We start from the raw sequence: 16847 nt of genomic DNA on the forward strand, positions 1-16847 counted from the left end.
CTGAGCAACCTATTTTCTGCACAATGTAAATAATTACTTATTTACAGTGAGAAATTTACTATAACCAACACGCATGACATCTGCTGCTTTCATACATAATACGGGCCACCTGTGCAACATCTGTTTTTTCACAGAATCATCAGTGTGAATATTATGCCTGTTGTTTTTTTTATTCCTCTACCAACTATTCATTTGTTTTGCAATGTACAAATAGAATTTCTACCAAAAATATATTGGAATGCTATTATTTTGAACGCAACTCTATGGTGAAAGTAATACAAACCATCTTTCAACATTTTAGATTAAATGAGGAAACCCTTAATTTAAAAACACACTAATATTAGATATCACTTTTTATTTGTTTAAAACACATCACAAATACAAAAGAACATGTTACCTGCAGACAATATCAATTTGAATGTACTATGATCTCAACACATGAAGTTACACACATTTTTGCCTGTTGGTAGTCACTGCTTACAGCTCTCAGTGCTTCTCCAATGCTTTGGTCAGTAGATCATTTAAGCGAGAGATCATTGGGCGGGGGTCATCGGTCAGGCCAGCTGTGATCATAGCATTTTCATAAATCTGAAATATTAGATCATTAGCATTAGCTCCTACCAAAAAAGACTTAACAGTTAATACAATTAGAAATACTGCATGCTGCAAGTTTTACAAACAACAGTGTGAGTACAAACTGATTTGATCATCAGTATCCATTCAGGCCATTGTGGAATTGATGGCATGCTAGAATCTACTTTAAATGCCCTGGGCTTGATCGACAAATTGCAGACAGCATCACTGTGAACATCTTGTCAGAAGGCCCTCACATTCCCCAAATGGCACTGCTTCACCTGTGAAATTGGCATGGCACTTTATCAGAGGTTAAAGAGTTTTCTACTGTTCCACTGAAATGTGCCAAATGCTTTCGGCCCTCCAGAGCGAAAAGCTTGCTCAGATGGAAAGATGAAACAGCAAAAAGCAGGGCTTTCCACCATAAAGCAGGCACTTCTTGGAACCCAAAGTGAACAAAAGTGTATTCCTATAAGTGGTGCCATCAACTGACACTGTTCCACAATCCAGGTGCCTCATGTACTAAGACTTGCGTGGACTTCCTACTAAAATGTTCCGCACGCTCAGACCTGAAAAGTTACGTACGCACAAAAAAATCCGGATTTATCAAACCGTGCGTAGGCAGACTCCCACGTACTTTCTTTTAGTACATCGCAATCAACTTGAAATCAAGCACAAGTGCACAAAAACATCACACCTGCCATGACTCCTCAATTATGAGTATAATGTTATAATAATAATAATAATAATAATTCTCTATTATTGTCTATTAAACTCCAGCGCAAAGGTTTATGTATGTTTATATGATGTAGGCTAAGTGGAAACACGTTGAACGATTATTTCTGTAAGCCAATAAAATTGTCTGATTAATTTACTTTATTTTCCCCAATAATGCCTTACTACAATGTGTGCATAAAGGAAATCTTAACAGTTGTAATTTCAATGCATCGCCTCTAAGTGTCGCCAAATGACAAAAACACAATAAGTGCCGTGTGAAACGAAAGTGACTTTCTCACGTTCAAGTCACATTTAGTACATCTGACCGTGAGCGTGAAATATGGCTTAGGCAATGTTTTTGTGCGTACGCACCTTTAGTACATGAGGCCCCTGGTCCTTGTGACCCCTGTCCAGCACGTGTTTTATAACACCTACTGTTATTCTAAATGAGCTCATTAGTTCAGGTGTGTTGGGAATAGGAGAAGCCAGCTTGAAGTAGCCTACCCTCACTCCTTTATAGAATAATAAATAGATAAAACAAGAAACTTTTCTTTTTCTGTACCTGTTCATTTTTTAAAGGATAATTTCAATTGCTAGCATTTACTGGTGTCTGGATAAGGGCATCTCAGTAGCCTTTTTTTTAGCACTTTTTGTTTAAATGGAGGAATATATCATGTTCTGAGTATCTGTTATAAGGACGCAGAGGCAATATGTAATACTATATGTGGGACTGATTGTGTATCCTTTGATGAGGTATCATTATTAGGTCATTAAGTTTTTATGTTATGTTGTTATTGTAGGATACGTTGGTGAAATATAGTGTCTCACAGAAGTCAGTACATCCCTCACATTTTTGTAGATATTTTATGATATCATGCAACACCAAATATATGACACTTTGATGTAATGCAAATTATACAGCTTGTATAACAGTGTAACAGTGGTAGTGTAATGGTTTGGGGCTGCATGAGTACTGTTGATGGCAAGTTAAGGCCAGCATGTATTGTGGCATACCACAGGGAATTAAGAATCCAAACGCACCTCTAAGACGACCACTGCCTTGCTAAAGAAACTGAAGGTAAAGGTGTCGGACTGGCCAAGCATATCTTCAGACCTAAACCCTATTGAGCATATTTGGGGCATCCTCAAGAGAAAGAAGTGCAAGGTCTCCAACAGCCACCAGCACAGAAATGTTATCATGGAGGTGTGGAAGAGGATTCCAGTGGCAACCCGTAAAGCTCTATGCCCAAAATAATGGGTAGAAAATAATGGTTGCCACACAAAATACTGGCACAATTTGGATTTTCACTTACGGGTGGTTTAGACATTAATGGCTGTGTTGAGTAATTTGGGGGCACAGCATATTTACATTGTATCAAAGTGTCATGTCTTCAGTGTTGTTAAAAAGATATAATAAAATATTCATTAAAATGTGAGGAGTGTACTTGTGTTCAATCCTGTACCTAAAGCACAACAGGTGAACACAGTCAATAGTTCGAACTGAATAAATAATGAAAAAACAAATCTTATATTCACATTCATCTATATGAAAAAAAGAAACATTAGCAGTATCATACAATCAACAACAAAAAACAAAATCACACATTTGACCAATACTGTTAGCCATACCTGCTCAAGAAGCAGCTGCGCAAGTTCAGGATTTGAGTCTTTTAGCATATGAAGTTTCTTAATAAGGTCATGTCTGTAAAAAAGTTCAAATTCCGCTTTAGTCACATCTAAGGATTACAATAAAATACTGACCTAACGAACATTACAATGCTAATAAAACAACTATGATATTTAAGAACTTCAAATTTGCCCCGTCTTCATGTGCATTCTGCACATTCTCTCTTACCCAATGTTTATCTCCAAGGTGGGTTGAAGGATCTGGGCTCTCTCATCCACATTTCGGGCCAGCTGCTGTGTGCGTAGGAAGTGTCGGGCTGCTCCCATCTCTAGCACAGTGATCATGGCTGGGTGGGTGTCCAAGCGAGGAGTCACCTGCCAAATTAAGATGACTCCAGTAACAACCTTTCCAGAATTTCAAGCAGGCCAATTCATGATACCAACATTGATGATTTCATGTAAATTACACAAGTCAGAGTCAACAACATTAAACAACATTTAAAGAACTTGACATTATACTAAATGTATGAACAACGTAAAACAGTTCTGCATGATCTTAAACAGGTGGTTTATGCTCCAAAAAAAAACTAAAGTGGCTGAATTAAAACAATTCTGTAAAGAAGAGTGGGCCAAAATTTCTCCACAGAGATGTGAAAGACTCATTGCAAGTTATTAGGTAAAGCTTGATTACATTTGTTGCCACCAAGGGTTATTAGGTTTAGGTAGCAAATACTTTTTTGTACAATGCAAGATTATTTTAGTTTTTTTCTTTAATAAATAGAATTTATAAAGAGCTGTTTATATTTTCTCAGGTTACCTTTGTCTGATATTAAAATTTGTTTTGATAGTCAGAAAAATATTAGTATGACAAAAAAGCAAGAACATAATAAATCTGTAGGGGGGAAATACTAGATTTAAAATGGACACTGTAATGCCCCCCTTACCACTCCAAAAGAAATCATAAAAACTGAACAAAAACAGCAGGACATTATTACGTAACACTACTACATCCTTATACACTTTCATTACCTTGATATTTGTGACTTTCTGGCCAAGCGAGTTCCTCATCCAGGCCATTAGACCTTCAGCTTGGGGTTCAGTTAACCTTTCTGATTCTGTAATTGATTGTTAATTGATAAATTAATAAAAATCTTAAAAAAACATTAATACTAACTTTCTAAAAAGAGATAGTCTATTCACCACATGAAGTATAATTCTGTTTTAAAGACCCACATCACAGACACAATACATATGCCTCCATCTTACCTGGCCTGCTGTCTTGAAACTTCTCCTCTTTATAATGGTCAACAACAATATCAGTTTCAGCAGAAATTAGCTTCTTTTTGTCAAACTCTCTGAGATGGAGCAGAGTTAACTCATCAAACTGCTCAAAGCAAAATAACACCTATGGAAAAAGAAAATAAATTATTTGTTTCAAACTAGTTACAGGTTACATAATGCAAGTACCCCACCTTAAATATAATTTATAGGACTCTCTTACATACTTACATTATCATAAGTGCCTGAAGCTGCACAAACAACAGCTCAGGGCAATGCAAACAGATGGCACCAGCCAATGACACTCATTGTCAGCTATGCATCTGAGAAATTTGGTTATATCTAAAACCACCCTACACCAAGAAGCAATGACTCAGCAAAATAGAACTACTGACAACAACAATGGCAAAAGCTTAGAAGCTTTAAAAAGTAGTACCTTGCAGTAACATTAAAGCCTGCTTTGCCTGGGCATTTAAAGATGTAAGTATACCAACAGTCTTATACAAGATTTTCCCTGTTACTGTATAATGTTCTTGAATCACACCTGTGAAGGAGTGCTTGGCGGAATACCGGTTCATTCTGTCTCAGAACACCTCCCAGTAAAATAAAGCAGTAACTACAGCCCTTTTAAATATATTAATACTGTAACTTACAGGATGACTTGAATGTATTTTTTAACTGGAACAGAAAAGGAAATTGTGGCTGATTTTAATACTGTAATGACTTATCAATTTACAGTCTTATTATTAAAGCCATATTAAACGTTTGTTTTAGTTGTACAATAGTGCTTTTGAGAAATATCTTTGACTTAAACATTGAGTATTTTATGTACATTTATAGTGTTTATGGAACTATTCAAATATTTTAAATATTTAGTAAAGGAAGTTGTGTTAAAGTTGTTGGTGTATCTCTTTTAAAGGTCTGTTGTTGTCTGTCGTTTACATTCTTTATCTGTTTTTCTGATAATAAAGTCTGATTTCTTCATATATTGTGTAATTTTGTGGGACAAAGTAAAGCCAATAGTAATAAAAGCCTTAATTTAAAGCCTTAGTGTTTATGTACTCCTAAACTTACAAACCTATAATAAAAGCCATGCAAAAAATAAATACAAAAAAAATGTGATATACCGTGAAACCGTTAAAAAAAAGACTCAGAAGAGTACCATGTGGACCACACAGTTACATTTTTTGGGGAGGTGCACGTCAGGCTATGGCATAGCCACATAAAGATTACACGTAGCGTAGGTGTAGGCTATGGTGTAGGTTTAAAATAGAAGCAATATTGGCCCTAACCATTCCAATTCCTCTGTGCCTGTTAATCTGTCATATATTCAGGTTTTTGCTGTGGTGAATATTATACAGATTACAGAAGACTCAATAAGCTCTGTCACTACATACGAACAAAGATTGCTATATTTGCAACCTACAACCACTACTTAAAACATAGTGACCCTACATATTACATAACATTGACATTAATAGTTAAAAAAAAAGTTGTTAATTAACATTTTACACTAAAAGATTAGACAAATACTTAATCAAAACCACTTGTCAAAATTAACCTGTTTGTGGCAGTTCCACTGGTAGGGTATTGGTGTAGAAATTGAATGAGCGCTCTGTCAGTGGAAGTGCTATTTTATGAGAAAACCACTTTTTGTTTTTATTTTTCTCCCATTGTTTCTTCTTTTTCTCCCCAATTACCCCACCCACTCTTTAGTCCTAGTCTCCCATCACTAGCAATGCATTATTAGACATTATTAGCCAATACTGTACAACATTATAATAGGAGTAACATGGTCAAGAGTAGGGTTGTCACAATACCAAAATTTTGACTTCGATACCGATACCAACTGTAGTATCACGATTCTCGATACCAAAACGATACTTGGAAGAAAAAAAACAATAAAAATATCTGAACATAAAATGTTTATTTTTGACTGAACTGGATTGAACACTGAACAATCGGTGCAAAGGTTTTTATTCTAAAATGAAACATTTGTACAAAAAACAAGTTTTGTTATTATAACCTTAACTATAACATAATTATCTAAACACTTCCTAAAAACTAAAACTAGAACCAGAGGTAATGGTAGCCTGACTATGTGAACCTGACGGGCGGGCAGAAGTTAAGTTCTGAATAAGGAAAATAAAGAGACAGAAGAACATTACAATGTTATGTTCATTTTAACACTCACTGCTCCGTTTTATTAATCAACCGTTTACCGTTTTTAATAAGCCCATGTTCAGTGTAACGATCAAGCAGGTTATGTGCCTGACCACAGATTTGCGATGGAAACGCGAAAACGTGAACATCCTGGCTGTTTTCGGGCTGTTTGAATGAGCGAAATATGATCAGAATTATGTTAAATAATACTGTAACATAGAAGCATAGAACTATTATTTAATTAAAATGATTTTTAAGAACAGCTAAACACAGTGCTGCAGGTCAAACGCGGAGGCGTTCACGTGCGAGAGAGAGAGACAGAGAGAGACACAGAGAGAGAGACACAGCAAGAGTGAGAGAGAGAGATTTGCGTGTTCTGATGTGAACTACTCACAGGTAAAGATTCTCTTTTATTTCCTCGTGCTCATATTCTAGTCCCACACATAATTCTGCAGCTCCCTCAGTGTTTTCTGTCGTATTTTGCGGCTAGCGCGAGCGCTTACAACTGACACCGCGGGCCGTGAGGTGCCGCCACGCTTGTGCCGAATCCGCTACTGAATCCGACTCCCGCTTCGCGGACAGAATCGGCACAACACCCCCCGCTGTGCAACTGCGGGAGTGAAAACAGCGCTAATAAAGTAGTTTAGTTTCACTTTCAGTTTTCGTTATTTTATTTAAAAATAAAAATATAAATAAAAAACAGATGCCTACATCTCAGACTATTTTCTGGAGCCCGAACCCGACCCGGCCCGAGGAATGTGGTGGGAAATCTCGGCCCGAACGTGCCTCGGGTCAGTTCGGGTTCGGGCAGAGAATCTAAGCTCTACTCCTCTGCACTGGATAGACTTATAACACCGTTTACAAACCGGATGCCCTTCTTCATCAGCGATGTAAGCAAAATTTGCCCACACTTCACTCCTCGCGCCCGTTTTGTCCAAGTCGCGGACGAGAGACATCTGTTATTTTAGCTGTCGCCATTCTACACTCGCTGCTGCTCTGCTGGCTTGCGCGTGCGTGTGTCGCTCTCAACCGAGTCAAATGAATCGATTCACACGTGAATCGATTCATTTGTTCAGAACACTAAGTTTATCTGAATCCTGCCACACCGACTGCTGCGGTGTGAATCAGTTTTCTTATGAACTGAATCAAATCGCGCCTACTAATTTGACTCATTTGAAGCTAGTGACTGGGCTATGTACAGTATCGAAAGCATAGAACGCTAAAGAACCGAATCGTTTGTGATGACGTAGTATCGAAAAAGAATCGAACCTTCGGTACACCGTGCAACTCTAGTCAAGAGCGCTCCCTATTAAATTCTACCCACTCAGAGAGGAGTCAATGCAAATTGTTTTCTGTAAGGCTGTGGCTGCTGATGGCCAGCAGCATGATGCGGGATTTAAACCAGCAATCCTTGGCTCATAATGGAAGCGCTCATCTCTTCTGTTCTAAATAAAGTTTGCCCAATGGGGCAATGGTCTCGTTTCTCTAAACCCAGAGAAGCTATGATAAATTATCTTCAATTAGTTAGTGGTTAACAGAATTTCTAAGTTGGTATTGAACTGAATAAATAAAAAATCAATATGAGCTAAAGATATTTTTCTGAGAGGTGCTAGATTATAGTCACAGGTTTCAGGTCACCTCTATGTCTTTCTGCTTCATGGCCTCAAAATACGGTGAGCACTCAGCTAGGTGGCGGTTTGGAGCGCACAGATAGTAGACGTTCCTTGTGCCAGCTTTCATCCGAGAAGTGTACTCCAGGAGGCTGGTCTGCTTACCAGGGGGCAGAATAGACGACTCAAAGCGTAACAGTTTGGCTATGTCTTCCTGGGTAGGAAAAATAATAAAAATAATCAAAAACACATTAAAATAATGAGAAGTAATTAGAATGCAGAAGAACAAGTAACTAAGGGTTAATTAACAATAAGTAATAAAGACCATAGGGATGTCTCAATCACATTTTCTTTGCTTTAAAAGACATTTGAGTCGTTCATTTTGTGTATCTGCCGATACAGAGTCCCAATCGGATACTGAAACAATGGTATCAAAATTAAAATATACCATTTTAATATACATCTTTTCTTAAATAAATAAAGGTTTTTATAAAATCATATATCCAACATAAATACTCCGTCTTCGTTAAGGTCTACTCTAAGCTTTCTATAAATGTGCAGTGTATACAGTGAACACATATTTTGACAACATTACACTTACGATACATTAGCGATCCTGTTCCAATCCTTTAAAAATGACCTGACTGGACCTGTTTTTTAATTACATTATCGGATATGGGACATCCCTTACAAACCCTGATTGATTCCTTCAGGGTCCTTCAGAATTAAACAGAATGGATTTTAACTGTGTCTTACTTTGACATCTTGCTCAGCTGTGGTGATGATTCCCTCTCTAACGAAAAGTCCATAGTCTTCAAAAAAACGATCGTATTTCTCTGGCTCTTTTTTGCTCTGATCTAACAGGAACCGAATGATTCTTTGTTGAAGAACATCTCGCAGTTTTCTGCAAAAAGATAATTTTTAAAAATATTTCCTTTAAGGCTCAAAAATGAGCCACATTCAAAAAATTAAACCAGTCACATTTACCTGATGAGTGCACTTTCTTGTAGTAACTCTCTACTGAGGTTCAAGGGGATGTCCTCGCTGTCAACCACACCTACAGCGAGTGGGTGAGTAAGAGAAACAAGAACTTTTAGGTTTAGAATTCTGTAAAGAATAAAATAAGAATGAAAGCAGAGCCTAACCTCGTAAGAAACGCAGCCACTTGGGCAGGATGTCTGTTGCCTTAGTCTGGATAAGGACCTTCTTGCTGTACAAAGCCACGCTGGAACCCAGTTCCCTACTCACATCAAACATGGATGGCTTCTATACATACACACAAACACACACATAAGCTCAGATAAATGCAATACTGTATTTAGAGATATTTTGCTTTCACCATGCTTACAGTCTCTGGTACATAGAAAATGCTGCGGATGTTGAGTGGTGCGTCAGCGCGATAGTGAAGGGTGTAACGAGGTTTGTCATAGGCCTGCGCCACATAGCGATAAAACTCCTCATGCTGCCACTCACTGATCTCTTTGGGGTCATTCATCCAAAGTGCCTAGAAAAGGGGGGGGGGGGGTGTCAAGTACTTTAAATCAAGAGGCCTTTACTATTTTTCATCTGTGTATAAGCAAAAACTCCTCACAGACAAATGATGCAACAAAACAGTACAATAAATAAGCAAAATGCAGACATTAAACACAATAAGCAGTCAGAACAGTGCACAACCCACAAAACATGTATATGCGTGTGGTGATGATAATATGCGCACGTATGCTATGATCTACAGGTAAACTCAGTCTGCTTATCACTCAGCAGTTACTGAGGTAGAAAATACAGTACTTTAGAAAAACAATATTTTAGCAGCAAAGACTCCTGATACATGTGCAAGGAAGGAAGTATAAAGTAGAAGCATCAAACAGTTGATTCAAAAACAAGGGAAAACTTAAAAACACATCAGATCTCGATAAACAAGATTCAACCCATGAAGAGGTGGACTCAAGAATTTATACAAAAAATCAGTAAAGGAAAACACTGAAATCTTAGGCATTAGGCATACTGTGGAAGACACTTTAACATATACACAAAGTGTATGACACAAAGAATGCATTTGAGGATCTTTTCAGACCCAGAGAACTGAACCAGACTGGGGCTCTCAGGACTTGATCACTACATAGTTCTTCCAGCTGGAACCAACCAGGGACTGGCAGGACACCATTATACTATGAGTAGCACTTGGTTACAGTGGACGTAAGTGTGTAGGAAACAGTAACATTTTATAAGACAGGTCTATGGCCAATTATGTGTCTTAAGGTCTCTTTTTTTCTTCTGTTGTTGAGAAAGCACTATGGCCAGTGCACAGCCACCCCCCAAAGTGTAACTTCACCTCAAACGTTTTGAGTTAGTCTTAGAAGTAGAAATGGAGGGCAACCAGCAATAAGAGGCAATTAACTCTGCCTCTTATTTACCATTAATCAATACGCTGTTGGATTTTGTGATCAGTTTTCCAGTAGCTTATGCTTTCTCTGCCAATTCTTCAGCTGCTTTCTCAAGGACACTTTTTGTTTCCAAATCATGTGCTTTATTCTCTTTCTGCTACAGCATTACTGCCCGGCTTCTGTAGCTAAATAGGGGCTTATCTGTAATTTCTGACCATGAGCTGACATGGTCAACAATAAGCCTCAGAACTTCTCTCTTTCTGATTCTCCAGTCAAGTCTGTGTTAATAATAATAAAAAAATAATAAAATAGTCCAGCAGACTATGTCATCATGATTCGCTGGTTTGAATATAGACCAATAATGCTGGTCATCAGTTTCCAGAGTCCAAATGGGAACAAATGGCTGGTGGGCTATGCTTACTTCAGAGTGTGCTGGAGCAGTTTAAAAATAGGGATGCATGGACTAGTTTTTAGCTTCCTAGTGTGGAGGCATCACAAGTGATACAAGAAGTTCATATGAACAGAGATTGGGTGAACTGAATTTCCAAATTGTGGAGAAAACTGGATAAATTTAGAAACAAATTATTTCAAAATCCAAGGGCCTAAAGGGCAGTTGAATCACAAAACACCTCAATTATATGTTTATCTTCAAGCAGTACGTGAAACACTCTATTGCACTTAGGACTTACACACATCTCTTTACTGTTTAACCAAAATAACTTTTGTCCTAAATGATTAAAAGAAAAACATGTACATTTAGTATATGATGTACATTTCCAAAACTCCCAAAATGTTGGGCAAAACTGAAATTTCCAAAACTTCAAAATCCAGGACTAGAAACTGCAATTTTCAAATTCAACAGCTCTCCCTGTTTTTTTTTTTTTTGCCTCTGTCCAGATTTTTTCTACTCTGCAGTTGATCACTAAGATTTCTTGAAGACAAAAAAAACTTCAAAATTGAAATTCATGGGGATGGCTAGCAATACAGAATTTGGTTTCATTGCACAAGAGACTTTTTAGAGTACAAAAATCAGTTTCATTCCTTTAACCTTCTTGGACCTGGCATCCACATGTGTGGACAGCACATTTTGGGTTGTCTAGACCAGAACACTAAATTTTGCTCTACAAGGACCAGGTGTCCTCTAACGAGGCCATTATACTGCCACCTAGTGGTGGCAAAAGAGTTTAACATGTTACAGTTTTGATTTTTGTTCAGAAATTTAAATGAATAGTAAATACAGTAAATGTTTGTTTTTTACTTTATGAATTTAGCACTTCAAATGAGCCATATTGCTCAAATTGCTGTTTCTAATTTATAAAATAAATGTTTTGCAACTTAACTGTGTAACTTATATGTGGACTTATGTGGCCATTACTTTTCTCAGAAACTATATAATGTAAAAAGACAATTTTTTGTTTTTATACTAATCAAATGCAAATTAGCCCAAACAGCAAAGAGAAAAAAAAATGCATAAGATGCAAGCGTTCAGGTCTTAAGAGGATAATGTCTGTATTTAAGCTACGCCCGTACTGAAATAGTTTGGGCAAAAACAGAAAATCAAACTACTATAGCTGTAATAAAACCAGACAGAAAGGTTACGTTTCAAAGATTAAACAAAACACGACGATATATGTACATCCTCCAATAAATTAACCTAAATGATCTTGATAATGACATACTAACCAAACAGTGTTACACAGTGCTATAATGTTTATTTACAGCTTACCTACCTGCAGAGTGTTAAGCCGTCGACCATTCAGGTAGATGGAAAAGCTGACAAAGTTACTGTACTTGTTGATGACCTCTAAAAAATAAATTTAGAATAAGTTCAATTGAAGCATTTTTAAGTAGGGGCATGACTGTGTAGTCATAACGGTTTGGTTGTACAGAGAACACACTGTAGGCACAAATCAGGTAAATATAAATATGATATTTACATAAGCCTTTGCTACCAGAAATTTCAATCTGAAAGGTAATTTTGGAACTGTAGTGCATCGAACATCATAACTTTATAGTTTTACTTTTTGCTTATCTTATTTTTCAATGTGATTCGCAGTGTACACATGCCTTAAAAACTTACCTTTAACACGGTCCTCAGAAGAAAACTCGCGGCATTCTTCTTTGAGATGTAACACTATCTTAGTGCCCTGTCTCACCCCACTGGCTTCTGCAATCTCAAATATCCCTGAGCTGCAAAAACACAATAATGTCAACTGTAAATTAATGTGTGTACAAGGCAAGTACTCTCACTCAAATCTAACAAAGTAACGTAATACATGTAATAATACTTGTCAGTATTATTTAAAGTTACTTTTCTGAGATTCACTGTAACTTCTCTTTATCTATTGTATTCTAATTTTGTAATATCTTACCCATCTGAGGACCACTTGTATCCAGGAACACCAGATTCTGCACTCTGAGAATAGACATCTACTTTGTCTGCCACCATAAAGGCAGAATAGAAGCCTACTCCAAACTGACCAATGATGGAGTTGCTGGTCTCCGATTGGCTCTGAAGTGTGTCTAGAAAAGCCTTAAGTGCAGAGTGCAGAGTTCAGATTAAACATTTAATTAAACATTAATGTGGACTGCACTGAATATGGATTGGCATTTCTCTCATTTATTAAAGAGAAAGAGAAAAAAAATGGCATTCTTCTACACTTTTATACGTTGAAATTGCATATCATGGTGACAGAAATTCTAATTAGACCACACCGTGTAAGGCCTTGAAATAATCAGGTCTAGGGTCATTGTGACTTAATCAGGAAAGATGCCATGGATGGCAAGACAGTAAACACCCCTTAGTCTGTACAGCAGCATAAGCTTAGAACTGTATACACCATCAGGAGACTCTGTTAATCAGAATAACCAAAATTCTTCAAGGTACATGATTAAAACTTATATAAAACAGTATATAAGAGGGGAATTATGGGATCTTAAAATGAAAATTAATCACAATAGGCAAGGCACATTTAAGTAATTCAATGGAATAACAGGTAAACGAGAGAGAATTCCACTAATCAGAGGAACATTTCTCATCAATGGCAGCTGTGTTATATTCTTTGCTAATCTTAAATCAAAGTGTGACAGAATTAAAAAGTATCCACCTCAACACAATTCAACATAAGCAAGGAGTCACCTTAGAGCCAGACCGAGCAATGGTACCCAAGTTATTAACCAGTTCCTCTTGATTCATCCCAATGCCTGTGTCCTAGAAAAAAAATACAAAACAGTTTGCAACTTTTGTACATTAATTAATAAACATAATTCCTGTCTTAATAATTTTGTGTAATACAATAATTGAAAATGTTCCACATCTGTAGAATCCGTAATACAATAAGTCAGAGACATCCCATTTGTTACAAAATCTAAGTAGCCAAAAGGTACCTGAATGATCAAGATGCCTTTGGCTGCATCAGTCTGTAGGTGTAGTTCCAAGGGTGCATCCTGTCCCCCTCCTGTAATAATCTTATGCCGTAACTTTTCCAGGGCATCACTTCCATTAGAAATAAGTTCCCTGATGAACACCTGTTCCCAAGCACAGTACAATAACCTATTCAGAGGGGAAGTACTTCTCTATTTCAATATACAGTATATATTACAATTAAAACAATATTTACAAATGTAGCTTAGCCTAATAAATTTAAATTATTCAACTCAGTCAATATATTATATGTTTATTTCAATATATGACACTCACACATTTTTTTGGCCATTGTTGAGAGAACATGTATGATAGTACAAAAAACGCTGGTAAGGAGCAGACATGTACAAGTACAAGTACTAGAGACAGACTTGAGAAGAAGTTGAAGTGTTCTTTAAGCATCATTTTTAAGGGGAAGTACAAAACATTATTGCACGTAGTTTATTATAAAATGTTTTAATCAAAGTACTGAAAGTAAAAGTAAAAGCATTGCGTTATGTAGTTATTAGAAAGAAGTCAAAAGTTTGAAAGAACTGTTCTATTGGGGCTGGTAATTTAATTTTTTGTAAGATTAAAAGTTTTATTTTATTTGATTTGAGTAGTTATTCTTGTCTTTATGATTTAAAAGGGACAAAAAAGGTTTAATAATAAGACCTATTCTTTCCTTTTTTGCCACAAAATGTGTTCAATGTTAAAAAATAATACATTTTACAAATTCTTACCTCTTTCTCGGAGTACAAAGATCTGGCAACAATGTCCAACAGCTTTTTTGTCTCTGCCTGGAACTCATGCTTGATGAAGGACCCTAGTCAGAACAACTTTTAAAAATGTGCTTATTTATACACGTCACATAACTGAAATTAACTGACTGCTCTGCTTTAAAAAAAATGGGTGTTTATGAGAATGCTAATCTACCTGTAGTCTATGTCACTCTAAAACTGCAGTATGCAACAATACTGTTATTTAAAAAAATAAATAAATACATAAAAAAACTAATAAAACTAAAAAATAATATTTTTTGCTTCACACTTGTGATTTCACATGTTATCTTTATTGTGACATACCTTGAACATTCTCTGTGTCACTGATAATATTGTGATGGGGCTCCTCAGCTGTTTCTGCATGGGTACTGTAGAAACATAAGTTCACATTTCGATGGTTAACGCTCCAGGGCCTACGAATAATGCAATTCTGCTGCCGCCTTGTATTGGTGCCTGTAGAAAATAGAAAGAGCATATAAAAGCTTTTGCAGGTGTGCATGTGTAAAATGATGGCTCATGTGCTAATAATAATGTTAGCAGGAAAATACTGATTGCATTGTCTTATATTCCCTAATTTGTATATGGTAAGGTAGTTGCAGAGTAGCATTAGACAGAACTGATTAGCAACCAAAGGATTTAGATTTCATTTTACTTTACATTTAATTATAAAAATGTTTAGGAAAAATTAAAACCCAACTGGTTTTCCTTTTTTTAGGTGATAAACTGACCAAGTAAAAGAGCAACATATTTTCAACAATGTTAATGATAGAAAAACTGCGATCAGAAACATTTGGAAACACACAGTGTTTCTAGCATTTCCTTCAACTTTAACTTTTTTTTTGCACACAGTTGAAGATATTTTATCTTTTATCTACTCAATTTTACTTGGTAATATTAATCCATTCTTGCATCTGAGTATGGTGTAGAACTAAATGTTACCATTCCATCCCAACACCCATCAAACAAACCATTAACCATCCTTTATTTTCATACCGAGGCACATTGAGGATGACCTTCATTTTCAACTGCCAAGCATTTACGATAAACAGCGATAGAAAAAGACAATTAAAATGTAATCACCTTAGACAGCGAAAATAAGCAAATGAATTGGTCTAAGAAAGGTTAAAAAAAAGAGATCAGGTTTTAGATCACTCGAAAGAAATAACTAAAACAAGTTTGTTAAAAAACTTTTAGGTGAAATAATTTAAATCAGGTAAAACAGGTAACGTTAGAGACAGAAAATAAAAGTTGAAAGGACTGTGACTAAAGGCAGATTTTCCCAGTTTATTAAAAAAAACTCTTGTTACCTACAGTCTCTAGCAATGGGGGTTACCGGGGGGGTTACCTCAGAGCGGTATGGTGACAGACTGTTGTTTATAACGTGCAACAATATTGTTCTGTGCTTTACTCCACCGTTTAAGCGGACACTCACTCACCACGTAAGATTTCTGCTCCGTTAGCTGAAGTTTAGATGAGTATAACTGTAAGATATTTAGTAACGTTACCTGAGCTGAAAGAGGCCGCTAGGACTCGGCGGCTGCCTGCGCTGTGGTTACCGCAGAGAAGCCTCTTGTTACAGGAGCTTACAGCTGGAGACCTCAGGAAGAACAGGAGCCTGGACATTTCTCCTCCTGTCGAGCTAAAGCACCACTGATCACAGCAGCGTGATGAACCCGCAAATGACCCCAGCAGCCTGGAAAGGACCTGCTTGTGGCGCAAACTGATGACGTAGTTTCTTCTTCTTCTTCTTTTTCTGTGGCGTTGCTGCCCCCTTCAGGATCATTTTTATTCTAAATTCTCTTTATGAGTCCAGTATCTCTTGGATATTTAAAAAATAGCATTTTTTTAGACCAAATTCTAAAATTGTTCTCACTGACACCACTATCATACCCAGTTTATTAAGCTCTGAAAAATGTTCTTGCCTTTCTTTATCAAATTTAAAACAGTCCACAAGAAAATGCTGCACTGAAAAATGCTGTTGACATTCTAAACACAGTCCATCTTGATGTTTTCCCATTAGAAAGAGTGTACTATTAAGGTAAGTATGACCAATTCTCAATCTAGAGATAGTTACCCCATCCTTCCTCTTCCACCCCTCTACTTTTACAGATTACTGAACCATTTACTTAATTTTGCAACGAAAATAAATGCCTCCCCTTAGCGTCTCACTCCCAAAATTGCTGACATTCCAGGTCAGTTTGTTTTCAGACAATACATTTTCCCTCTGCTTTGGACAAACTAAGATTGATGTCTATGCATTGCTTCTTTACCGCTTCCTTTGCAAGCCCATCCACCCTCTCTTTTATTGAAT

At 36.7% G+C, this 16847-nt stretch overlaps 1 protein-coding gene across 1 annotated transcript; it reads right to left on the bottom strand.

Moving 5' to 3' along the window:
• Positions 1-340: 340 nt before the first annotated feature.
• Positions 341-16259, bottom strand: trap1 (TNF receptor-associated protein 1). The gene is made up of 18 exons (XM_007241672.4): positions 16042-16259; positions 14840-14989; positions 14498-14580; positions 13739-13879; positions 13491-13562; positions 12724-12884; positions 12432-12541; positions 12082-12155; positions 9316-9471; positions 9113-9233; positions 8955-9024; positions 8724-8871; positions 7996-8181; positions 4183-4321; positions 3946-4031; positions 3146-3291; positions 2920-2992; positions 341-588 (listed from the first exon to the last, which is right to left on the bottom strand). The coding sequence occupies exons 1-18, from the start codon at positions 16157-16159 to the stop codon at positions 487-489; spliced, it is 2136 nt and encodes a 711-aa protein (XP_007241734.3). The 5' UTR covers positions 16160-16259; the 3' UTR covers positions 341-486.
• Positions 16260-16847: the final 588 nt, after the last annotated feature.

This window comes from Astyanax mexicanus, chromosome 19 (genome assembly GCF_023375975.1).
Source record: "Astyanax mexicanus isolate ESR-SI-001 chromosome 19, AstMex3_surface, whole genome shotgun sequence".
Taxonomy (NCBI): domain Eukaryota; kingdom Metazoa; phylum Chordata; class Actinopteri; order Characiformes; family Acestrorhamphidae; genus Astyanax; species Astyanax mexicanus.

Bases quoted from the DNA above. Each gene is read 5' to 3' on its own strand.
- trap1 (XM_007241672.4), bottom strand. From the start codon at position 16,159: ATGTCCAGGCTCCTGTTCTTCCTGAGGTCTCCAGCTGTAAGCTCCTGT. The intron at 12,885-13,490 runs GTGACTCCTTGC...TCTGCACTTAAG, and splicing joins TTGCTCGGTCTGGCTCTAAG to GCTTTTCTAGACACACTTCA. The intron at 9,025-9,112 runs GTTAGGCTCTGC...CACTCGCTGTAG, and splicing joins GTGGCTGCGTTTCTTACGAG to GTGTGGTTGACAGCGAGGAC.